Source organism: Neolamprologus brichardi, chromosome 15 (assembly GCF_056152115.1).
Source record: "Neolamprologus brichardi isolate AB-2024 chromosome 15, ASM5615211v1, whole genome shotgun sequence".
NCBI lineage: Eukaryota > Metazoa > Chordata > Actinopteri > Cichliformes > Cichlidae > Neolamprologus > Neolamprologus brichardi.
The window spans coordinates 15,105,895-15,131,877 of NC_142118.1; the positions used below are offsets into that span (position 1 = coordinate 15,105,895).

Genomic DNA, 25,983 nt, shown 5'->3' on the forward strand with positions numbered 1-25,983 from the left:
TCGTATTCTGTTATACAAAAGGACTAGCTTCCTTTATAGCAGTTACGGTAATAGAGGAAATGACACTACAGTTGATTATTCACTTTCTCTGTAGATGATCTCATAGCACAGTGAGCGATAACTGTACCTGTTAATAGGAATTTTGTGTGTTATTTTTCTCCTGTAAGAGGTTTGCTTCTTGGAATGAATTTGTCATGTAACCGGTTGAGGTTGTCGGTTATAGCCGGAGTAACTTATAATTTCTTATTGATGGATTTACTGCATACTGTAACATATGTGCATATAAATTTTAGCAGTAACATGTTAAGAAAATGCTTACGCTGTTTCTAGTACTCCATAATAAGGAGAGCAGTTTTGTCAGACAAAATGATTCAGCTTTTGTGACCTTGTGTAATGGTCCAAACAGCTGAAGGCCAAGTAAAAGTGAATCATTTAAACTCAAGAAATCTGTCCTCTCTTTATTCTTCTATTACACTTGGGGCAATTGCTTCACTCTTTCTGGCTGCGTCTGAAACAAAAGCCCCTGAGTTTCACGGTGCTGAGTTCTGTAATGTGTTTTTAACAACTGCTCACAGCTAAACCATTCTTAACCTGTTATTCGTGATCTGTTCACCTTTTCTTTTTAAATAAATGTTTTGTAACAACCGACTAATTGTTGCCCTTGCTTTTTTGGAAAAAGACATGACTCACAGTGTGCATTAGTAGTCCTAGACAAAATAAATTAGCTGTTTGTTCATTAGCTCTTTTAGAAACTACACTTTTCCCTCCAAGCCTCCAACGTTTGTTGTTTTCATCTCACAACTCTCACTTAAAGTAATCTAAACACATTTCATAATATTCCTTTACCATATTAACTTAAAATAATATAGATATCAGTTTTTTTGATGTCCCCACAGTGTTATGTAAGTTTAACTTTTATCAAAGCATTCTTAAAATGACCAAGTAGAGATCACAAAGGACCTGGAGCTGATCCCAGATCACTTGTAGCACCCTGGACAGGTCTCCAGTCTCTCACAGCGCTGACACAGGGAGACAGACAAGAAATTTACATCCTATGGCCAATCTAGAATCTCGAATTTACACGTATGTCATTTGGAGGAAGCAAGAATACCTGAACAGAATCATAAGTACATGGAAAACAAACAACACACAGAAAAGTCTCAGCTGCCTGGAAGGTTCGAACAACAACATTTTCTTGTGAAATATCCGATTTGAAACTCAAATTCAAAAAAGCCCTAAATGCTCCCTGAGAATCTCCAGAATACTATAAGTCACTAAAAACTGATATTTTGTCACGATGTCATTAGAAGTCACTAAAACTGATTCAGTTTTAGTGACTTCATGAATTCAGTTTATCGACTGACACAACAAGCAAAATTTAGTTGAGGAACGTAGTGATAACATCCTCTATTGTCTCTTGGGTCTACTTAAAGTTTCAAGTCATTTAACATTAACATAAAAGTGGCTGCCTCTGTCAATGTTGGGAATAAATTACGTTCATGTTCTAACAAAATTATTGTTGATAAAGTTGTATTAAAAGAAAATTACCCCAACTTTGATATGATACATGTTAGTTTAAAAAACAAATGCGTATTACATAGTGTGACTGCAGAAAACTATGTGTAGTCTGGTGTTTTTGCAGCCACAGAGCAATGTTGTCACAGTGTCACCACTTGGTGTCACATGATGTGGCAACAGCATCAGAAATGTATTTGTTTGCAGGGCGTCATGGTAATCTAACCAGCATATTTCAGGAGTGTAAGAATGAACAGAGTGACACGGTGAGGCCTAAAAACAACATTTTTCAGTCTGTTGCCCATAAAACTCAGGGAGCAGGGAACATTGCCTACATGTCACTCTTGAATATTTGAGGTACTTTTATCATTTCAAATAACATGTTTAACTGAGGCTTAAGATATGTTGGAGACGTTACAGATTATAGAAGGTCTTTGTTCAGAATGTCGATGTCAGTCTGTCCACGCTTAAGCTCTTTGATGTTTCAGATTTGGTATTTTCTCATGCAGTGGTGCACACAGTGTAGTAGTTGTTAGTATATACTCATCTTAGCAAGAACCCAGACCTGTTAGTTTAAACTGTGATTCTAACTTAGCAATACTTGTGAATGGTTGTGTGACTTCCTGTATTAGGCCTGTGGTAGACTTGCATTTTGTCTAAGGTGTACTCCTGTACTCACCCTCTTCAACTTGTGAACCTATTAAAACGATCATGAAACAGAAAGAAACAAAACGTTATTCGAGTGAATGTACCATATACATCAGAGTTAATTACTATGACTCAAATAACCAATCACTGTTACAGAGGGATACAGATGTGCATATATGAACACACATACCATACCTTTGCACAGATGTGCTACAGCAACACAAGAACAGGGTGCCACTCCTGTCACGTAAGAACAGGAAATTGAGGCTGCAGTTCACAAAGGTTCATCAAAAATGAACAGGGTTGAGAAAACGCTGCCTCGTTTGGCTTGCCTCAATTTGTTTGTTTGTTTCTTTTTTTTTTTGCCTGTCATGTTTGGTTCTTTGGCCGTCAGAATTGTTGTCTGCTTTACACAACCAGTCATCCACCCATTCACACACACATTCACACACTGGTGATGGCAAGCTACATTGTAGCCACAGCCACCCTGGGGCACACTGACAGAGGCGAGGCTGCCGGACACTCTGACCAAAATGAGAAAAATAAGGGAAAATAAGCCAAAAAAAAGAGAGAGAGAGCAGCATAATAAACACAATGCCATCGCATTAATCCAGCTAAGTATAAATAACAGTAAATACTAAATGATGAATGTTGTTATCCAGCACGCAGGACCGACAGCGCACAATGTGCTTTAAGGTAGCAGCCAAGAAAGGTGTGGTTTGTGTCTATGAACAGTGAACACCTGTGTGCGCCTGTGTGCACACCTTTGTGGATGAGCGCGCTTGTATTCAAAAGGTTTCTCCATGTAATGATCTGCTAGAGCGTGTAGGGAGCCATAGCCCTGTCCCCCAGGGCATGAAGCATGCATGGAGAAGATCCAGGCTCCAGACATCCAGAGGCCCCAGAGTACGAGAGCACTCTGTCTGCCTGCCTCAATTTCTACTACAACATTCAGAATATAACATGACATGAAATCCTGGATTGATCCTGGATCGGTCAGTGGTTCAGGCTGCTGGTGGTCGTGTAATGGTGTGGGGGATATTTTCTTGGAGCATTTTGGAACCCTTAGTACCAACTGAGCGTCCTTTAAACACCACATCTGCCTGACAGACACAAGCCTGGAAACTGAAACATAACTCAATAAAAACTAATGAGAGGGGGAAAAAAAACCCAATTAACTCTGCTTTTGAGAATGTTGCTGATGTCCAGGTCATAAAATGCTCTGCTGCTATTGGCTGCGCGTCAGATTATACGAACTGATTTACCGGCAGTCACGTGTGGTTCGCGTGTCTCCCGAGCGAGGAGGTATTTAAATGAGCTCCCTTTCACGTCGCCAAGATAATAACAGACTGAAATAATCAAAGTTTGAAGGCGGTTGAGGAGTTACTTCACTTCCTCTTTATCTCTCTGTCTTTCCAGTTGGGTAATACCTCCTGTTCAGTTCAGGGTTTGCTTCAGTTCCTGTTACATGATGGCTGAAATAAAGCGTTAGTTAGGAAAATGTGGCGGAGGGTCGGGTGCCGTCTATCATAACAGCCTCGGTTGAAGCCGTTGGAGTGCTTCTGTGTTGCTCAGCGGAATAACTGTCAGCTCTAAATGCATTTGAACAGCGGATTTGCCTGAGGTCTGATTACAGGATAAAAAGATGTACACTTTCCAACTTATATTTATCCTGGCTGGAATCTCATCCATTCGTGCTGGTAAGTCAATTTTAGCATTTTATGCGTCGCATAGTTGGAAAAAAAAGTATTAAAGGGATTTCCAGATATGCTGAGCGATAAAACTCAGTTCTGGGCTTTATGGGAAATGCCCATTTTTTTGTTCTACTTTCAGTTAAGAAGGGTAGCTACTCTTGCATGTGTGCTTTATTTGAAATAAATAAAAACCCAAATTTACCTACAAATATTCTCACTTTGAAAGAATAATAACCTCCAGCATTTTAAATAATTATGATCTGAAACAAGATCAGAATCCTAAACTTGTTAACTGTATCAGTGTTTTGCTTTGAATGGTGTTATTTCTGTTTAAGTATGCATTACTAAGAATGACAAATTTTTCTTCTAAAAGCAAAGATCCGGACAGGTGGTAACCATATGTGGCTCCACTGATTTAAGAAAACACCTCATTTTTTAACCAAAGTGAGCAGAACCTGATGAAATGTTTGACAATCCTTCTCCGATTACTGAAAATCAACAAATATTCTACATGGAAGTGTCCCTGCTTGTCTAAATATTTTCCATGAGGACTAGAAGAGAAAAAAAATAAACTTATGCAATAACAAATCTAATCAGATTGAAAAGTTACAGTGCTTTTCCTTTCTAACTTGTACAAGGTTACACCTATTCTGGGAACTCCTCTAATGGTCTGTTGCTTTTCTTTATAACAGATGATTGCATTGTCCTTTTTAGATAAGTTAAAGTAACAACACAACAATTAAATATTGTAAAACTAGCCCATCCTTCTTCAGTGTAACAGTTTTATCAGGAAAAATGTGCTAAATAATCTAAACTATCCAAACTACATTACAAACTATTAACAAGTCTTTATACATATATTTCCCAACTTGAGGGTGAGGTACCTCCAGTGGGCCAGGGAGACCTCCGATAGTCTCATTGATTCATGGGACTCAAACACCATGAATCAAAGGTAAAAATATGTATTAACTCTGGCATAATATTCTTCACCGGTTTTATAAAACTACTATGAAATTATTTGTTAATGTTTCAATTCAATTCAATTGTATTTATATAGCGCCAAATCACAACAACAGTCGCCTCAAGGCACTTTATATTGTACAGTAAGTAATGCTAAGGTTGTGTTTCTGTCATGCCACCACAGGCGGCCCTGATCTCTTGGAAGTCAGGGAACAGGGTACATATGGTGCTACGCATGAGAAAAGCAGCTTGATTCAAACCAGATGCAGTGCAATACACGTTTCAGACATCACACCTGTTCAGAGGAATTTTGAAGATTTAGTTTGTTATTGTTCAGTCACTCAATGTGAGTCCAATGTGCGTAATCTAATCCATTATTATTATTATTATTAGTCATAGCACCAGGGATCATAGTTTTCACAGAAATTTCTCAGAAATTTTTCTTTATAATTGATGATGGTGTAAGAGATGCTGCTGTTTGGAGCATGTCATCTTGTTTATATAGCAGACTCAGGGCCGTGTCAGATCGTCACGATGCTATTATTTGTAATAATGAATCTCAAACAGCTCATGTACCGTTAATGTGAACTGAAATCTTTCTGTGGCTGCTTCACTTAATAAGCTTTAAACCTGAAAGTGTTAGTGAGCACTAACAGAAAGTATTGTGAATTGATAGCATACTTTCCATGAATTCCCCCTGAGGCATTCTGCAGTATGTTACAGATGCAAGGATGAGGATCAGGCGTAGGAACTTGAAATGAGACATTGTGGGAATCTGACTAAACTGCTTTCTGATCTAAATAAAGGTTCACAGGCTTCTAGATTTACATTATTTAAGTCATTGATTGTGATTGGGCCCTGGACCACCCCAGACTCTGTCTATTCTCTACTCTCAGTGCCCAAACAATAATCTTTTTTTTTAACCAACTATAAGCTTCTCTAAGGATGTAAGGCTTAGTCTACACAAAAACAAGCAAAAATGCATTTTTCACAAACGTTTGTTGAGAAGTGGATCATGGGTAGGTTTTCAAAGCGTAAGCTATTGCATTCCAATTAAGTGTTATTGTTTCCAGGGTTATGGCATTACTGGCCTGCTATGCTGCTTGTCTTACTGTAGCTAGGAACACCTGGGATTTTCCTGCTATAACTCATCAGAATGCCTCCAGTTAACACAGACATGGCAGTAAAAACTGTTTAAAATACTGAAGATATGTCCATCCTGCTGATTGATGATTGAGCTTTTCAGGATGATCACGGTTAAGACTCATTAAAAAAACAAAAACAAAACAAAAACCACCTGATTCAATGCTGGCTGTCTAAAATTGAAACTTCTGGTCATCAAAAAATAAGCTTCAAATGTTATAGCTAAAGCAACTTGCACAAGCATGCCAAATTAAGTAAAGTTGTGAGCAAGCTATAAAGTCATCGCATTAGAGGATGGAATAAGCATGATGAGTTTTTCCAGGTAAGAAAACTAACCTGGGCATGGACGGCATGGTGCTATGGTGTAACTTTGATGAAATTACAGAATGAGTCATCAAAGAAAGTCTTGTGTATCATATCGTATTCGTTTTAGGCTGCTGACATACTTGATTGGCTCATTCATCTCAGTTGCGAAACTTCTACGTTGCAGCAAACAGTGCAAGAACAGCTTGATAGCTTTGCATTATTCTGGATGTTACACTGGTTATTTTTGCATTTCAAATGCAATAGATTAATGTTTTAACATTTTTAGCGATCATAACTTTATTACATTTAAATCTTTGCATAAGATGCAAAGCCTAATTAACAAAACTTTCTCTTGTATCGCAGTCAGTCTCCAGTTTGCACAGATTTTTCTGCTGATTTAAAATTGTGTTGGACTAAGAAGTGGGATTAGATTACAGTTAAGTGAGCAAAAGTCTCAAGCCATTTTCTTGAGAAAATGGGGAAATAACAAGCTTAAAAGTCAATATTTGGTATGACCACCTTTATTTTTCAGCACAGCCCAAGCTTTTAGGAATAATTCTCCAGGCTCCTTGAAGAACATTCAAAGCTCTCCTTTGGATGTCGGCTGCCTTTTTGTTCTGTTCTGTGTCAAGACGATCCCACACTGCTCGATAAAGTTGAGGCCGATCCATGAATGATAGTGCTACATTGTGTGTTTTTATATCCTGGTATGCTTTCACTGCATTGGTGTATTTGGGATTATTGTCAGGTTAAATAATGAAGCCATTTCCAGTCAGGTGCTTTCCAGATGATACTTCATGGTGGATCAAAATTTAGTGGTATTTTTCTGTGTTTGGGTTCACATCTCAGATCATTTTTCAGGTTTTTGTTAACTTTTTTCCTCTTTCATGAGGTCGCGTTCATGTGATCATGTGCTGCAGAGTATCTTTTTTACTGCTTGCCACTTCTTCTTTTTTCCTCAGTTACTTTTAAGGACACACTGCACACCATGCTGACATATGCAGAGGTTTCGACTAATTCGCTCTTTGGGAACCAACTGGTTGATGCAAAATCCTATTTTATGCCTGTCAGACTGTGTTTTTAAGACTTTCCAAAAACCTAGAGAACTATTCCTTTTTTTTTTTTTTTTAAAGAAAAATGACAAAGTCTGATTTCCTGGAAGCAAAAATATGAAGAAATGAGAATTGGTTCAAGAAAAAGAAAGGAAGCTGGGTAAGAAGAACCTCGTATTCTCAGAGAAGCAGACTATGACCCAACCCAAGTGTAAAAAAACCCTCTGTACAAGAGGAAGTGTGGGCTAAATACAAAAAAAAAGTGAAAAAGTGAACAAACAGTCAAGGCTGGTATTGTTGCAGTAAGGAGTCAGACCCAAATGTAGCACTCAGAAACAAGGGTTAAAACTAACAAGCAGCTTTATTGCTGAACTTCAACTAACCACAAAATAATGCAGGTTAAAAAATAAGAAATACACTCTTTAAAAAGGGAAAATCAACAAGAAGCAAGGACACAGCCAAGAGGAAGAACTGAGACAATATATACACACAGAATAATGAAGGGAAGGGAAACAGGTGGGATCACAGCTGGGGCTCATTACAACTGACAAAGGAAATAGAACTACACACAAGATACAAGTAAGAACAGACACCAAAATAAAAGCGGAAAAAACAAAACACAAATGCGCAGGCTTGACACAATGACAGAAAGGTGAGCACACTGAGAGACCAGACAGACACGGGGACACAGGTGAGGAAAGGGGTAAGAAAAGATGATGAGTTAGATAAAACCAAGACACATGGACTCAATGAGACATAATCAGAGAAGACGAATTTAGAAGTTGACTGCTGGAGGAAATAAAAAGAATAAAATGAAGTGGTCCTTATAGATCGTTTTTTCTACTCTACCTGAGCACTCTACGACATGCCTCAGTCACCCGTTCACATCCATCCATCCATTTTCTACCGCTTATCCGGGGCCGGGTCGTGGGTCCAGCAGCCCAAACAGAGAAGCCCAGACCTCCCTCTCCCCAGCCACCTCCTCCAGCTTACCCGGAGGAACACCAAGGCGTTCCCAGGCCAGCCGAGAGATATAATCTCTCCAGCGTGTCCTAGGTCTGCCCCGGGGGCCTCCTCCCAGTGGGACATGCCTGGAACACATCACCCAGGAGGTGCCCAGGAGGCATCCTTGCCAGATGCCCGAAACACCTCAACTGGTTCCTTTCGATGTGGAGGAGCAGCGGCTCTACTCTGAGCCCCTCCCGAATGGCTGAACTTCTCATCCTATCTCTAAGGGAGAGGCCAGCCACCCTTCGGAGGAAACCCATTTCTACCGCTCGTATTCGCAATCTCGTTCTTTTAGTCACTACCTACAGCTCGTGACCATAGGTGAGGGTAGGGGCGTAGATCGACCAGTAAATTGAGAGCTTTACACTCAGCTCTCTCTTCATCACAACAGACCGGTACAGTGTCCACATCACTGCAGCCGCTGCACCAATCTGTCTATCGATCTCCCGCTCCCTTCTCCCATCACTCGTGAACAAGACCCCGAGATACTTAAACTCCTCCACTTGGGGCAGGGTCTGGTCCCTGACCCGGAGTGGGCACGGACGAGACCAAGACACCCATTCATGCAAGCGCTTTTTTCCTATGCTTTAGTGCTTTCTGTGAGCCAGCTGTTTTCCCTGTTTCTATGCATCTGATAACCTAAGCAATCCATCTGCCGGCTTCAGTTTTTGCTACAGAGACAAAAGAGGTTTTTTTTCAATTACCTTAATTAAAATGATCATTTCCTCCAGGCCCCAACAGCAACACCTGCAGTGTTTACCCTAAAGATCCATACATCAAAGCGGGAGAGAACATCACAATAACATGTCAGAGCGCGTGTGATGGCACGAGCAAAATCTACTGGAAACTGAACAACGATCGCATTGATGATAGCCTGTCCAGCATGTTGAACCGCACACACACAGTCTTGTCACTCAGAAATTTCACTCACCCTCGTGCGACATTGCAGTGCTATACTGCAGATACTCAGCAAGTCATTGGAGGCACCATTATAGAAACGTACTGTAAGAAGTCATTTTCTTCCATTACCAACATAAATATAGTTGAGCATTCCTGCATTAAAGGGAAATGTAGGACATTAATAACTTAATTTCTCTTCAGCAGCAAAACCCAGAAATATTTCATGCGTCCAGTATAAGCTTAATCAAGAGGAAAGCGGTAGCTTAGACAGCCTCACATGCACATGGGAGCATCACATGAATCCCCCAGTGAACTATACCGTAGAGAGGTAAGTTTTGTATTTTCTTTCTCTTGTGTATAACAACTAATGTAGATTTTTTTTTCCCCTTTGTTTTAATGCTTCTTAAATTATTTAATAGATTTTTCTTTCCTTCAGTGTTTTTTATAAACAAAAGGAAATTTTACAATGCCACTCGAAGAAAACAACATGCACACTCACAGAACTATACACACTTCGAGATGACAACATCACTGTTACCGTGAAAGCCACAACTCATCACTGGAATGTTTCCTCTGAGCCTCGTACATTTGCGCTACATGACATAAGTAAGTGACATGGATTGCATTGCATATAACTATATTTATGAATGTTTTTGATGATGTTGAAATGTCTGCTACTCAGGTAAAAGTCTTCCCCCAAAGGACCTAGCGGTGACTGACTCTGCAGGTTCTCTCTCAGTTAAATGGCGACGACTTTCTCCTTTAAAGCCGGGTCGCTGTGAAGTCAAATGCAGGAAGGTACGTTGCTCTTTCATTACATGCACAGCTGCTCACTTTGAAGCAATAACAAGAATTAGTTACGACACTGCCATAAAAATGCTGAATGAAACACAACAGTTTCAATGACGATAACCACAAGTTACGTCATTTTCATACATTAAACAGCAAGTTACATAAACAGATTTCCAGGAAGACAAAATAAAAAGGAAGTCCCAAAAAATGTGTCATCTCGCTCTACAGTCATGTCAAAAACAAATTCTCCCACTGGAATTAAGAGAGTAAGCAGCAGCCTGATGCTGCTATGCAAATGCACTAGATTAACTGATGAGCAAGTGTAACTAGCACTAACATAATCAGACAGTCTTTCTAGGAATTAATTTCCAAGTAAATTCACCTCCAGGTCAAACTTTGAAAGGACTCTTCAGGAGTCAGTTAGCATGTGAAATTTTAAACTTAATGACAGCAAAATTAGAAAACGACTGAACAAGTAAGACTTGTTTGGAAGGGATGCCAAGAGAAAGCATCTTCTCTCTAAAAGGAACATAGCAGCACAAAAATGTTTGGCCATAATGCACAAGACCACCAAACACAACATATCAGCACAAACAGCTCATAGCAGCTGTCACAGGACCTGGGCCCCTTGTAGTCATTGAGTCAACTATGAACTAGTCCCATCAGATGGGACGAGTATATCTGATAGTTCAAGCTTTGCTGGAACCGGGCATGTGCAACAGGACAGTGATCCCAAGGACAGCAGCAGAGCTACACAAGAATGGCTGAATTTCTCTGAAAAAGAAATGAATAAAGCTGTTGCAATGACACACTCAATGTCCAGTCCATCTGACTGAAATGCTGCGGCGGGACATTACGAGACAAATTCCCACAAACCTCAATGAAGCAATGTGAGAAGCATGTGAGAGACTGATGAAGTCAAACAGAAAATGGTTACTTCGACTTGTTGCTGTTAAAGTTTGTTCTACAAGCTATTAAATCCTGGGCTGTACTTATTTCATCTCATGTGTTGTGGAAGTTTAACTTAATAAAGCCCACAGACAAATGGTGAGCGTAGCTAGCATCCTTTAATCAAAAATAACAAAAAACGCAAGCTTGGTGGGAGCAGCCATCGCGGGGCAAATGACCAGCAGAGTCTCTCCTGAACCCAGAACAGCCCTGGGTTTAAATACCTTCTACAGAAACAGAAGGCAGTGCACAGCTGTTTACACTCCCTTGCTACCTGATACAGTAGTTGAAAACAAAAGACTCTTCCTGTGGAATTGTCTGCTTCCTCCCAACTTCCTGAAATAAAATCACATGGCTGTTCAATGGCATGAATAAGGTGTGAGACATTGAGACCTGCTAAAACCCAAGTAAATAATGTGAATAATACATAAATGCTATAAAGCCTTGGAATGGAAAATAAAATACATTAATTTGTGTAGACACTATATAAGCTCTTTTTGTTTCTGCCAACATGCTTGCAATATTTAACCCTTCATGGCTAACTGGGGACTTGTTTCACTTCCAGGTTTTAGCTGGAGGAGAAATTGTCGAGGTAAGGAAAAGCTGGCTTATCTCAAACCTCTAATCTCTGTGCTATTTGAGGAATGCAGAAATAAAAACACATTTGCTGCACAGGTAGTGAAGGTAAAACTCAAATTAGATAACCTGTAATCACCTAAAAATCATATGCAGTGGTCCCTCACTATAATGCGGTTCACCTTTCGCAGCCTCGCTGTTTTGCAGCACATTGTGTTCTGCGTCCTGATTGGCTGTAGACCATTATCAATCAATCTCGTGCTGTGTCTCCTGTACAGTACAGAATGCGTTCAGTTAGTCAAATGTACTTAAATCTTCAATCAGTAGCAGTGTGACTCTGAAGAGCTGTACTGTATGTTTGTAAGTTTTCTCCCCAACAAACTCAACAATGTTGACAAAATGTTTTTGCACCGTCATTCATTCTATAATACTGAGCTTATTTTTCTACGAAGGTTTGAACTTTGAGAGTGTTTAAACAAGAGATAAAAGTGTGAAAATGTTCATGCCTGTCTGAGAAAAGTGTATAAAGTGTGTAGTGAGGGGTTTTTACAGCCTTAAAACATTTATAATAATTGTAAAAACAAAACAAAGTTGGCTACTTCGCGGATTTCACCTATCGCGGGTTATTTTTTGAACGTAAATCCCGCCATAAACGAGGGACATAATGGACATACTGTGTTAGTTGGAAGAAACAAATAGAAAATAAATAAGCAGCATGTGATATTTCTATAGCTGAATATTTAGGCTGTATCCATAACTGACACAATTGATTTCTCAGTATATTCATTTTTAACTTCATTATAAAATATTTTCAGCATTCAATTTTGACAGCGATTTGATTCGAAACGTTTCTAAGAATTAAAAAATATTATAATACTAATATTATAATTTTCCTTTTAATTAAGTTACAATTAATTATCTTTAGATAAGATTAAACATTACTTTTAACAAATAAAAACATTCAGCTAAAGGATGACTTCTGGCAAACAGTGGTGGCATTTGGCAAGAAAAGTATTTTACTTAAAGTAATAAATTATTTAAAAAGAAATCTAAAACTCCTCAACTTCAAAAAAGTTCCTTGTTGCATGGATTTTTTTCCCTGGATAATCAATTCAACAAAATAAAAAACAAACCTTTATAAATCTCGATTCTTTTTAAACATGCACCCTATAAATTTAGTGACTGTTGGTAAAAGCTTTGAGTATATTTTAGAAGTGAAGTGATGTTCCTAAGAAGAAATGTATGTTTCTCCTAGTGTGACCACAGTGAGACTGGAAACAATACAAGACCATATTGTCTACTAAATGATGAAGCTAATGGGTCCATCACGATCAACAATGTGGATTCCTGCAGTACCTACAGCTTTTCAGTGCGCTGTGTTTTGGGGAAGGCCATCTGGAGTGACTGGAGCAAGGAAATACTATATGTGACCAAACTAAACAGTAAGCATGGGTGTAACTTTGTGCTGAACATTGGTGGTGGTGGTGGTGGTGGGGGGGGGGGGGGGGGGGGGGGGTTCAAGATCTCTGAAATGAGTAAAGAAAATCAACAGCCTACCCCAAAACACTGGCACCTGAATTGGGATACAGCCCATGTGTTTGCAACAAACCGTTTATTTTGCAAATCGAGCTCAACACTGCCCCTAGCGTCCTGGAACACTTCCGTTGTGTTTTGGAGTTTGCATGTGATTTGGATTTTGTAAGTGTTTTGGATTTTGTAAGTGTTTTGGATTTTGTAAGTGTTTTGGAGTTTGCATGTGTTTTGGATTTTGTACATGCTTTGTCTCTAGGGGCCACCTTAGGTTTGAGGCCCTGAGAGGGAACATTATCAAGGAATGTTAAAGGAATGAAGTCTGAAACATTTTGAGTTGCAGGTTTGGACTTGAATGTGATAATACAAAGTCAAAAGTTTAGTCTTTTATGCTGTGTAATATGACTGTAGTGTTAAAAAAAAAATACCTCCAGAGAACCGATGGCATGTAACACGAAGATGAGGGTCAGTCTACAACTTCTGCAGCAGAATTACTAAAAATAATGAACTGCGATGGACTTGCGGTCTTTGACGTACCCCACAGCTCACATTGAGAGAGCTTGGATAGGCTCCAGCTCCCTCCGTGACCCTGAACTGGAGAGGCAGTTCACAAAGTGGATGGATGATTGAATTATTCGCTGGAAACACGTATTTGTTTCCATGAGCTCCAGGATATTATTTAACGTGTGAACAGGCACACTGCTTTCTCTTTTCTTGGCTTCAGACCAAAACCGTTGACAGTTTTCAAATATAATAATATTCCTGCCTGCGTAAAATAGTTTTTTGTATTTTGACCTTTTACAGAGAATCATGTCAACCTGCGCTTGTGGAGAAAAGTGTCTGAACTGGAAGAAAATGGACTTAGAAAAGTCCGTGTCATGTGGACGGTAAGGAAATATCTCATTGGTGTCTTTAAACAGCAGATTTCTGTATGTTCTGTCTATTTTTTTATGTGACAAGCTTCAAATTATCCACACAGGGTATTCCTAAAGACTGTGGAGGCACATTTACTTACACCATAAAACAAACTCATGACAGTGAACACATGACTGGAGGGAATTATACCTTCCGTGGCAACACAACTTGTGATGTTGTTGTAAACCAAGATGCAGACAGAATAAATCTCACAGTCTTCCAGAATAAAGAAGTTCTTGTGGTGAAGTCAGTTTATGTTCCGGCCGTTGGAGAGAGTAAGTTTAAATGCTATTTACTGAGCATTTTTAATGGGCAATTATTATTGATGTACCAGATTGCTTCAGTTTAATGGACAAAGGCTTTGCTGTGTTGTCAAGCAATTTGCTTCTTTTTTCTTTCACTTTATCTAATCGGCAGGCCTTCCTCAAGTTACCAACATCCAGACCTTATCTGATGACAACGTTATTAATGTCAGCTGGATGGCTCCTATGCAGCCAGTCAGTGGGTATAAAATTGACTGGACCCAGGATGGAAGTCAGTACCACTGGAAAGAGAGCGAATACACAAATGTAACACTCAGCGGTACGTTAGAGAGCAGTGTGATAACGGTAAATTGATGACAGGCTGATAGATGGATGTTTAATAAATTCCAAGGGAGCCTTGTGGCTGGAATCTGAGTCATGCCGGTTTATCGGCAAAGACATGATCCATTTGTGTCTTATCTTCCAGCATTATTGGTTCATGGGTGTGGCAAATTATGCATAGTCTGGGTGAGATAGATGTTAAAAGCTGCTCTGTAATCCATTATACATTCTACAGAAAAACAGTTATTTCTTGAAAACTGTGTCCTAAGATGTGTTGCAGTTTGCGGTGTTTCTTTGTGCTCAGTTGTGTTTAAGCAAGCAGAGGAACAGTCAGGCTAAATAGATTTACTCACAATGTTTCTGTGAAGGTCTGGTTCCACGTGCTATTGTGAAGCTATTACTTAATTTTTTCTTGTTTATCACAGTTCTCACCCAAGTGCCTTTCTTAGTGTCCCCACTTTTATTTTTTCTACATTCCTAACCCTGTAGTCATCTCAGGGCTTCTCAAATCTTCTCTCATAACTCTTTGGATGTCTTCAAACCTCAGAAGAGAAAACAGATGAACTAAACTATTTAATTATAAACGTAACTGTTAAAACAAATAAATCATTCTTATCCATTGTTGCACACATATTAAATCTGAAAAGTATACTAGATTATAATAGATACTAATCCTAGGAAGCATTTCATCATATAAACAGATCATAAGAACCACTTCACTTGGTGCACTTGGAGCTTTGGTATGTTTAGATTACACAGCTTTTGGTACTTTAGTTATACTCTTGATAGGCTTCCAGCTAAAATGGATACATATAAAATATTAAAGGCGGTATCATATAAAGCATAGAAAAAATTCAAATTTGGCAGTAGCAGCACAAAACTCCTCTAAGGGATGCACGTAATCACTGTTGAGCTGTGTGGCTAAAAAGCTAAACAAGTATGCTGTAGCACTCACTTGCTAGTTCTCTGTCATCAGTTTTCAGACTAGTCTTCCCCCTCTCTTACAGGCCTCCAGGGAAAAAAGCCATATAATATCACAGTAACGCCCCTCTTTGGTGACAAGACAGGTCATGGCACAAAAGTCCTTCATGTTTGCTCCAGTTTTGGAGGTACGTAATTCAGATGTTTGGATATATACACTACCAGCAAAGGTTTGGACACACCTTATCATTTAATGATTTTTCCTTATTTTCATGACTATTTACATTGTTCTCACTGAAGGCAACAAAACTATGAATAAACACATATGGAATTATGGAGAAAATAGTGCTGTCAGCGTTAATCTCGTTAAAAATGACGTTAACGCCATAACCGCAACCCATAACCGACTGGCTGCACGGCGCTAACGCATTAATGAGCTAACCGCGCTGAAGCGTTGATGCTGTGCAGCCCTCACATGAGGCGAGACGCGTTAACTCACTAACAGAGATTTGCGTTAATGCGGTTATGGCGTTAACGTCATTTTAACGAGATTAATGCTGACAGTACTAGTAGAAAACAAAAGAATGTGAAATAATGAAAAAAATGTTTTATATTTTAGATTCTTCAAATTAGCCAAAATTTGTTTTGATTACTGCTTCACACACTCTTGGCATTCTCTCGATGAGCTTCGTGAGGTAGTCTCCTGAAATGGTTTTCCAACAGTCTTGAAGGAGTTCTCAGAGATGCTGAGCACTTTTTGGCCCTTTTGCCTTCACTCTGCGGCCCATCTCATCCCAAACCATCTCGACTGGGTTTAGGTCAGGTGACTGTGGAGGCCAGGCCATTGGGCGCAGCACTCCATCACTCTCCTTCTTGGTCAAATAGCCTTTACACAGCCTGGAGGTGTGTTTTGGTGTCACTGTCCTGTTGAAAATAAATGATGGTCCAACTAAACGCAAACTACATGGGATGGCATGTCGCTGCAGGATGCTGTGGTAGCCATGCTGGTTCAGTGTGCCTTCTATTTAAAATAAATCCCTAACAGTGACACCAGTAAAGCCGCACCATCACACCTCCTCCTCCTCCATGCTTCACGGTGGGAACCATGCATGTAGAGACCATCTGTTTACCTTTTCTGCATCACATGAAGACATGGCGGGTAGAACCAAAGATCTCAAATTTGGACTCATTAGATAAAAGCACAGATTTCCACTGGTCTAATGTCCATTCCTTGTGTTTTTTGGCCCAAACAAATTTCTTTTGGTTGTTGCTTTTCCTTAGTTGTGGTTTCTTAGCAGCTATTTGACCACAAAGGCCTGATTAACACAGTCTTTCACACAGTCTCTGCTGAACACTTGATGTAGAGATGTGTCTGCTACTGGAACTCTGTGTGGTATTTATCTGGGCTCTAGTCTGAGGGGCTGTGAACTTGCGATTTCTGAGGCTGGTGACTCGGATGAATTTATCCTCAGCAGCAGAGGTGACTCTTGGTCTTCCTTTCCTGGGGCGGTCCTCATGCGAGCCACTTTCATCGTAGCGCTTGATGGTTTAAGGCGACTGCACTTGGGGGACACATCTATTTTTTGTTTCTCTTTACTTAGCTGGTTGGTTTTTGCACAACTGCAGGAACCAACCAACTGATGGTCCCAAGCTCATTAAGAAAGCAAGAAATTCCACAAATGTACCCTGACGAGGCACACCTGTGAAGTGAAAACCATTTCAGGTGACTACATCATGCAGCTCATCGAGAGAAGGCCAAGGGTTTGCAGCACTGTCAACAAAGCAAATGGTGGCTACTTTCAAGAATCTTAAATATAAGACATATTCAGAATTATTTATCATTTTTTTCTTTGCTACATAATTCCATAAATGCTTGCTTCATATATTTGATGTATTCAGTATGTATAGGGGTAGGCAACTCCAGGCCTAGAGGGCCGGTGTCCTGCAGGTTTTAGATCTCACCTTCGGTCAACACACCTGAATCAAATGATTAGTTCATTACCAGGCCTCTGGAGAACTACGTCATGTTGAGGAGGTAATATAGGCTTTTAAATCAGCTGTGTTGGATCACGTACACATCCAAAACCTGCAGGACACCGGCTCTAAAGGCCTGGAGTTGGACACCCCTGATGTAGAAAGTAGTAAATATAAAGAAAACTCATTAAATTAGAAGGTGTGTCCAACTTTTGACTCATTCTGAAACAGTACTTTTTAAAATGCTGTCCCAAGCTGATGTTGCCCCTGTCGCTCCTACAGATCCAGACAGCATTGCTATCACAGTTGTACCTGGCCAGCGACAAGCCTTTGTGAGCTGGAATACGAAATCACAGAAGGAATGCAGCGGTGCTGTTCAAAGCTATACAGTCAACTACAAGGCGCAGGATGGACCGTATCTCAGTGAGTATGCAGCGCACTTGTGCAAAGTTTGCACACTTTCATTTAACACAACATTCATAGCATTTCTTTAATGGGTTTCTTCCAGATGTTACTGTGGATAACAAAACGAGGAACGTCTCTTTGAAAGATCTGAGTCCAGACACCCAGTACACCGTCAATGTCGATGCCAGGGCTCTGACCGGAATATCAACAAGCAGTGATGAGAAATTTACAACCAAAAAATTTGGTAAGTGGTCTATAAGAGCTCTGACTTAGAGGAATGATTCAGAATGAGCCTGTGAGCACATTATCTTTGGTTTGGTGCACCCAATACCACCCTGATACTAAGTTGGTGAATAATCAACAGATGCATCAGCACAATAATCATGCTTTGGCATGTCAGGCCAGTAAAGATTGTTATTTCAGTCAATAGGGACACAGTTTTATTTTTTCGTTTTGTTTTCTGGATTGAACAAAATACAGCAAAAAAAAAAACGTTTTTGCTTAGTTTAGTCCATTCAATGTCTGTGTAGTTTTATTTATTTTATGTTTTTTAGCAACCTTTATATTTAAATCCACTCAAAACATTTGTGAGTTTAATAACTCAATAGCTGTTGTTACCAGTCATGAACCTGTGTTTTCCTACAGTCGAGCTTTAACCAAACACAGCTCAACTGACTCATAGCAGTAATAACAGCCTAATCCCAACATCAGTGCCAAATATTACAATTTGATGATCCTTGGAGAAAATCTCTTTATGGCCTCGATCCAAAGCCTTTGTGTTTTCCAGCAGTTACCTTGGCATGTATCTAAGGACGCAAACAAATAGAAACATTCCTGAAAGTCAGAAACAGGATGCTGCAGTTTTACTGCTCTGAGACCCACAACAGCACTTATTTGCTGACGGCAGACTTGACAACTGCAGAAAAAGTTTAATAATTAATGACGTGTCATTTATTTTCCATAAAATATTAATTGTTTTTGCTGACAAAAAGGCGTGGCAGGATTTACTTTGCTGTTGTAATATTAGCTACAGGTCTATGACCATGGGCATTGCCGTGGTCTCAGCACAACAGCAAAAACTGAACCAAAAACCTAAAACTCAACAACTACTCTGGTTATTAAGTGGTTGTGAATCTCCACATGCAGTCATGGTAACAAGAAAGTACACCCTCTTTCAGCTCAGGTTTTTTTGTATCAGGATATAATACAAGTAACGCAGTTGTTAGTAGGTCTTAAAATTAGGTAAATGCAACATTAAAGCAACTACAAAACATGACATATTATGCTGTGCCATTATTTATTTAACAAAAAATAATCCAAAATGCAGTGTGCAATTAGATAGTGCAATTAGGAAAATGAACAAGTATGGCTTGTTTAGAAGAGTTGCACATGGCAGTTAGCTTAGGCATGCAAAGTTGCACCCGAACAAACCGAGACTTCCTGTCCTTTGGATGAAACCAAAGTGGTGTCATGAACTGGTCATGTAAGGCAGGCAGTAATGGACCCTAGGTGCAGACTCATGGAGGTGAAACCAGACACAAAGACACACACAACTCACATAAACACAGACACACAAAGAGGGACACAGAAGGACACAGACACAAGGGGAAATGTAATATTCAAGAAACTAAATGGGGAATATAAGAAACTCAAAACGGAATAACTAAGACTACTAATGAAAGTGACTCAGGTCTGTTGCCCCAAAGGATACAGGAAATTTGCTGATTTCCACGACACAGTCATGTCTGATTTTAATGCATTTTCCTCTAAACGCTTGATGGTTACTGACGTCATGACTTTTAGCCTAATTTTTTCTGCAGAGAGATTTCTCTAGAACAAAACAGTAAAGCATTTACGGTATATAATTTAATGAAGAAAAAACAGTATATACCTCTCTGCAGAAACAATGAGGCTGTATCCTTTGGGGCTACAAACCTGAGTCATTCTTTTAGAAAAGTACGTGGTGCAGCAGGTTGACGGGAACAATGAGGCGACTGCTGAATGTTACAGGTGCCGTCAGAAAGCCACCAAAGGCAGATTACAGTGTATAGGAAGGATACACCAGGCTTGTGATGTTCTCCTTTATAGTGGACAGAAATTATTTTTTGGAGTGGAACAAATAATTTGTGTGGCATCTTATTTAATGCAGAACACCTGATTGTTATTTAAATAGTTTGAAATTGTTATTTAAAAAAAGGTAAAAGGTAAATGGCTGCAAATAACTTTGTTGTCTGCAAAACTTGTGCATAGGATTTTAAAATTAGCAATTTATGTTTGCATTTATAGTTATGAAATATGATTCATTAAACATGTTTATGGTTTTTACAGTAAAAAATATAACTTTTTCTACTCGGATTTTATGTTTTTTGTCTAATTTTAGATCTGTTGTGTTACTACAGTATGTCAAAATGAAAACATAACTGTAGATTCAGACATGTGAGGTTATGCTGAAAATAATGATACCAAACAAGGCAAAGTAAATAGCAGAAAAATCAGAAGTAGTCAAAAACGGGCAATTATACTCTGGACCCAGAAGGTTAAACATTTTTTAAAGTAATGCAATAGTTACTTTTCCTAGTAATATATCACTTTTAGAATCTTATAACTCAGCTACTAACTCAGTTACTTTTTTGAAGAAGTAACTGGTAACGATAATTAATTACTTTTTGCCCAACACTGGACATGAGAGACTGATAAATTCATACAGAAAACAATTACTTCACATTTGTGTTGCTAAATGTGTTCTACGAGCTACTAAGTCACAAAGTATACTCGGTTTTTCACACAGTGCTTCTTCATTTTCACTTTTGTGAGACCATTTCACAGTGTTATATGTCACGAGCTGCTGGTGATCTCGGGTTATAGTTACCTAATTTCGAGACCTTGTAAGGATTAGATATTTGCTTTATTATGTCCTGATATACAAAACCTTATAGTTGCCTTTATTTTTTACATGACTGCACACAAACTGGTATTACCGAAGCTTGATTTTGTTACTATAAACAACACTTTAAAGTCATTTATTTTTATGTACACTTAAAATGGTACAAATGATCTATGTCTGCTGCTGATATCAGCAATTTAAACCATGAGAAGCAAGTGTTTGAGTGTGAAGTTGATTGGCTCATTAGGGCAAGGAGGGCTAGAGGAAGAGGTTTGAGCCACCCTTGCGGTAAACACTTGTCTGTCTGGGTAGAACGTCACCCAGATAACAGTCAAGAAGTACCTGAAGCTGTCTAGATGTTGATTCGCCTCCCTTTGGAACTATTTATCAACCACGAGAAGACACTGTGACAGATTGCCAGCCGATGGTTGATCAGTGTCAAAATATTTGTTTGCGTGCTAAGAACTAAGATCCTAACCTCTAATGTTATGACTCACTGGACTAGTATCTGAATTAAACCGAATGTTATGAACTTTTTTGTTCTTTGCTGTGGTAATACTAGTTATTTAAAACTGTATAAATCTAGTCAGTGATTTTTTTTTAAGAGTGTTTAATGTCTGTTCTGCAAAGTGCTCAATGATCAATTGAAATGTCTTTAACAGATCCGGATCTTGTTACTCCACTCTGTGTCGCTGGAAGCGTTATCATCTTCCTGGTGTTATTTCTCGGATTATGCTTTGCTGTTCAGTAAGTTTCAGTCTCTTTTTGTTACTGACGATTTGTTATGAGCTCCTTTTGAATGCAAACACTGAACCAAAAACATTTCCAGGCCATCAATAGTGGAAGACAGGCTCTGATGTGTTAAGACACTTAATTGTGGTCATGTTGTGATTACATTTTTGGCACCAAACACTTCTACAGATTTCTTCCTAACGATGTGTTAATGATGTGTGTTATTTGTTTAGATGGAAGAAATTCCAGGAGAAGCCCGTGCCAAATCCAGCCCTCAGCTCTGTGGGTGTTTGGGCGTCGCAAAGTCAACAACAGGTGACGAGGATGTCATAGCCCTTGATTTATAATGCTGAATTTTGCGGGATGGGGCGGTGATATTTTCACATGTAGTTTAGGCTTTTGAGTTATTGTTTCCTCTTCTCATTTTTACTTTTTTAGATTGCTTTCTCATTTGTCTTTTTTTAGTTTTTCAGATTTTTTTTTTTGTCCTGTCTTTTTCCCCGTTTCTAATCTCAAATCACTCCTTGGTGTATAAATAGTCCAGTCATTGTGTCTGTCCACATGGGTTTTCTAGATTTTCTTTGTGCTCATGTGTCTCTGCTTGTTTTTAACTTCACTATGTGTGTTATTATCTGAGGCTGTCCAATGGGATGCATTATATCTGCATTAATGTTGCTGAAGAAGTTGCATGATTAAATTGTAGGTTTTTCATTATCAAGCAAAAAAAGGTAGAAATACATCAGTTTGTGCTTTCTTGAATTGTAGAGAAGCTGAATGTTATTCTATATTTCTGCTAAAGTGACTACTCGGTAATTTACTTTAATTTCACATTTTACAGTGTGAGGGTTTTCTGTTTTACCTTGTCATATGTGTCAGCAAACTGAGTCTCCCTGACTTTGTTGTGTTGAATGAAAAAAGCTGTTTAAGATGTTTTTTCTTGATCGTTGCACATTCACCTCAAATTTCTGAGATCTGAAAAAGGATTCTGTGATTTAATCAAAAAGTTAACTACCAAAATCTGGCGGCCGGATTTATAAAAAATAATAATTGGTATTTTCCGTTGTCCTGAAAGTGGTTTTCTGAATATTATCTTAAACAGTTTCCCCCCAGACTTCCTGAGGCCTGTATTATAAAGGAAGTTCAACACAACCAGGCTTTCTTTGCCTTAGCTGGCTTGACAAAACATAAAACCCCAGTTGGAAATAAGCACTCAGCACTCTGATCAGGTTTATTAAAAACTATAAAAATTTGTATCCCACGGTCTACAAATTAGTATCCCACGGAGAAACAAAAATCCCTTTAGTTTGTCAGAAATTAGTATTATGAAATTAGTTTGACTGAACAAGTATTTTTGGTGTGTTCTGTATTTTTGTAGTCACAGTTCTAGCAGTGAAGACAGATTAGGCTCAAGTATAAAAATATGCATACATTCTTTGTATTACCAAATCCATATATGCACGTTTACAATGCAATGATGGTGCGATACATAGTGTGTAACTTTAGAGCTGGGCTTAGCTTTATCTCTAGGGGCAGATGGCCTTACATTTGACTCTATTCAGTGACTCACATGAATATTTGTGCTGATATGCTATGTTTGTATAAATGCAGAGAGCTCTAATATGTTCTGATGGCACTTTGGGTTTGAGTATAGTCATGCACTGAAATACAGTCAAATAACATTGAGCAACATTTAGTAAGGTGCGATGTCTGTAAATTCCTCAACTACTCCCAATGATAATCTCCAAAATCAATCTTACTGGGCTGACGGATATCGCAGGTCCATGAATAAACTGTCTTATGTGTTTGCTCCATTTCTTCAGTTTTTGTTTTCTGTAATTTGTCAGATTACAACTGAAAAATCTGATCTAAAAATCAAATGTAAAATTTGGTGGAATTTGAGCTTCAGCGATTAAAACAATTCAAGTTGGAGGATTTTAAATTACCTTTTTCTCCCCTCATGTTTTTTTTATGATAGCTATCATGGTCCAGATTCATAAGCATTCATGTGCTGCTCTTTATTTACCTGTTGCCATGGGGAATCCTGGTATCAGAGCTTCACCGATGATTGCTATCCTCTTTCACGCATGCATTCTTCACTCAGGCTGAACATAATCAGGGCTGTTTCAACTCTCTGAGTTAATAGCAACTCAGAGTTTATGCTTTGTTCCCGAGTTTGATGAACCTGCTTTCTGGAACGGCACACTGGTTTTTACAGATGTTTTTTGTCATAGTTTGAAGTTTCTGTCTTGAACTCATTTATGTGTCCATGCACTGTGACTCCTTTAACATCTTCCCTCTTCCAGAGGTCCTCTATCCTGAGTTATCATGTCTATGTAGGGTTTAGCTTTCACTGGCTACAGAAACAATCCATGCCCGAGTCTTGATAATATATAAAAGCTGCTGTAATTCATCCTAGCTTTTTGTTTTACGGCTCCCTTCTGTCTGTGTGTTTGTATCCATAGGGAATCTGCTTCCAGCCATTCAGAAATCCATCTGAAAGCCACTGTGATACAGTATACCCAGAGAAAGCGCAGAGCACATCTACCCCTTCATTAGTTACAGGCGATGATACTTACACAGCCAGTGAATACATAGTGGACTACGCAAACTCAGGAATGAGTCTTGGTCTTTATACGGAGGATGAAAGTCCAGTTGAACCTGCAAAGACGCCTCCCTCTCCTGGAGAATCCACTGCATTAATTTCCTCAGAGAGCAGCACAGCCAACCCCTATCGAAGTCAGAGTTCTGTGGAGAGTCCTGTCCCAGAGACTGCAAAACCGAGTAAGCATGTGCCAGTAAAACAGCAAGAAAGGGCATTACTTAAGACCATATATGTCACATTAGACATGATTGAACAAGATCATAACAGGTGAGAGCAGTGAAGGTAAATGATGCAGATAGATTTGCAGTCAGTCAGCTGTGAAAGAAATAGATATGGATTGATATGACTGTGTGTGTGTGTCATTAAGTTGCCTAGCACTGTGGAACAACAGGATACAAACATGTTTAACCGTTTTTATGTATGTAGTAGCTGCTTTATTAGGTCATCTTAATGTATTCAGCCGTACAGCAAGAATAGGTTTCATTTAATGTGAAGAGATGAAAAGATTTAAGGATATGAGTTATCACCACTGAAAATATGATATAGTGTTCCCAGGATTTAGCATTCTAGACATGCTTTGCTATGACACTGATCCTGGTTTTATGTATAGTCTGTATTATAGTATTGTGATATTTTGTTGTAAATATTTTAGCCATGTATTATATGCTTGATGTTTGTTGAGGTGTGACTCGCTGCATTTATTTTTTTTGCTTTACCGCTTTGTGTCATTTGTAAACTGGAGGAGTCATTAAAATGTAAATTTTGTTGTTGTGTTGATAAATATTTACCGCGCAGAAGCGTCTTTGCCATATGTCTCGTAAACAGACAAAAACAAAAAAGTATGAAATAAAGTGAATAAATGTTGTACTTGACACCCTGTTTTGTTATTTGATGACAAAATGTTTGAAATATTCTGCATGTAGTCATATATTAGTGTGAGCAAGGCTTTGTAATGTGCATGGCACTGAGTGTAATTGGAGAAACCACAGTACACATTCATAAGGAAGTGAGCCAGCTCACTTATATTTTCCACTAATGCACTGTTAGACTGGAAGGGAAAAATGTGTTAATATTTCAAGCTAAATTATGCACACATACACCAGTGTTCTATGGTGTTGTGTGGTGTACACTCAACTCCTGCATGAATTTGGCATAAACAACAGGATTGGATATATCCTGGTTGTATCAGTGGTGCAGGCTGCTGCTGCTGGCGTATGGTTATGTGGGACATTTTTTGGCACGATATCACAAAGCTCAGATCATCTCAAACTAATTTCTTCAACATGACAGTGAGTTCCCTGTATTCAAATGGCCTCAACAATCATCAGAACTCAATCCAAAATAGCAGCTTTAGGAGGTGGTGTTACAGGGGGTTTCCATCATTGATGCAGTTGGCAAATTTTCGTTTCACTTGATCTGGTTGGTGTAAAGAGATCTGCTGAAGTTGCCAATAAACTTTTGAAAACCTTTCAAAACAGAGCCAAAAGACATGAGACAACATGCAATAAAATAAATACTAGAGATACAGGATATTATATGTGTTGTTTAAGCCAAGTAATATCTACCCCACAGCTAAAACAGATAATCAATCAAAGACATCTAAATCTGTCAAAATATACCAAAAGAAAGGTATGAAATATAAAGACAGAAAGAAACGATTACACATTTTTGAGTATTGTCAACAGGTTGGGGAAATAAAAAAGAACTATAGGTCTACATAAAGAGGAGAGGAGCTAAACACGAATAGGATAGTATAGAATAGAATAGAATAGAATAGAATAGAATAGAATAACCACTTTATTGTCATTCAGAATATAAACCAGTTAGAATCAGAATTAAATTTTGGAGCATTTACTCACCATCAAACTGAAGAATATAAATAATAAATAAATTA

At 38.8% G+C, this 25,983-nt stretch overlaps 1 protein-coding gene across 4 annotated transcripts; it reads left to right on the top strand.

The window, feature by feature from the left end:
• Positions 1-3,457: 3,457 nt before the first annotated feature.
• Positions 3,458-24,961, top strand: LOC102796574 (interleukin-6 receptor subunit beta-like). Of its 4 annotated transcripts, none has more exons than XM_006792619.2 (16): positions 3,458-3,863; positions 9,058-9,330; positions 9,428-9,554; positions 9,663-9,832; positions 9,909-10,024; positions 11,532-11,558; positions 12,798-12,984; positions 13,877-13,959; positions 14,052-14,262; positions 14,405-14,569; positions 15,579-15,680; positions 17,749-17,889; positions 17,975-18,115; positions 21,418-21,502; positions 21,721-21,802; positions 23,950-24,961. In XM_006792619.2, the coding sequence occupies exons 1-16, from the start codon at positions 3,809-3,811 to the stop codon at positions 24,358-24,360; spliced, it is 2,376 nt and encodes a 791-aa protein (XP_006792682.2). In that variant the 5' UTR covers positions 3,458-3,808; the 3' UTR covers positions 24,361-24,961. The 4 variants fall into 4 exon arrangements, with proteins under 4 accessions (XP_006792682.2, XP_006792683.2, XP_006792684.2 ...); XM_006792620.2 differs by having other exon boundaries at positions 9,431-9,554; XM_006792621.2 differs by lacking the exon at positions 9,058-9,330.
• Positions 24,962-25,983: the final 1,022 nt, after the last annotated feature.

What these genes read in the sequence shown, in the direction of transcription:
- LOC102796574 (XM_006792619.2), top strand. Translation starts at nt 3,809, where the DNA reads ATGTACACTTTCCAACTTATATTTATCCTGGCTGGAATCTCATCCATT. An exon ending in CACCATTATAGAAACGTACT is followed by an intron (nt 9,331 to 9,427) that starts GTAAGAAGTCAT and finishes ATTTCTCTTCAG; the next exon opens with CAGCAAAACCCAGAAATATT. An exon ending in GTGAACTATACCGTAGAGAG is followed by an intron (nt 9,555 to 9,662) that starts GTAAGTTTTGTA and finishes TCTTTCCTTCAG; the next exon opens with TGTTTTTTATAAACAAAAGG.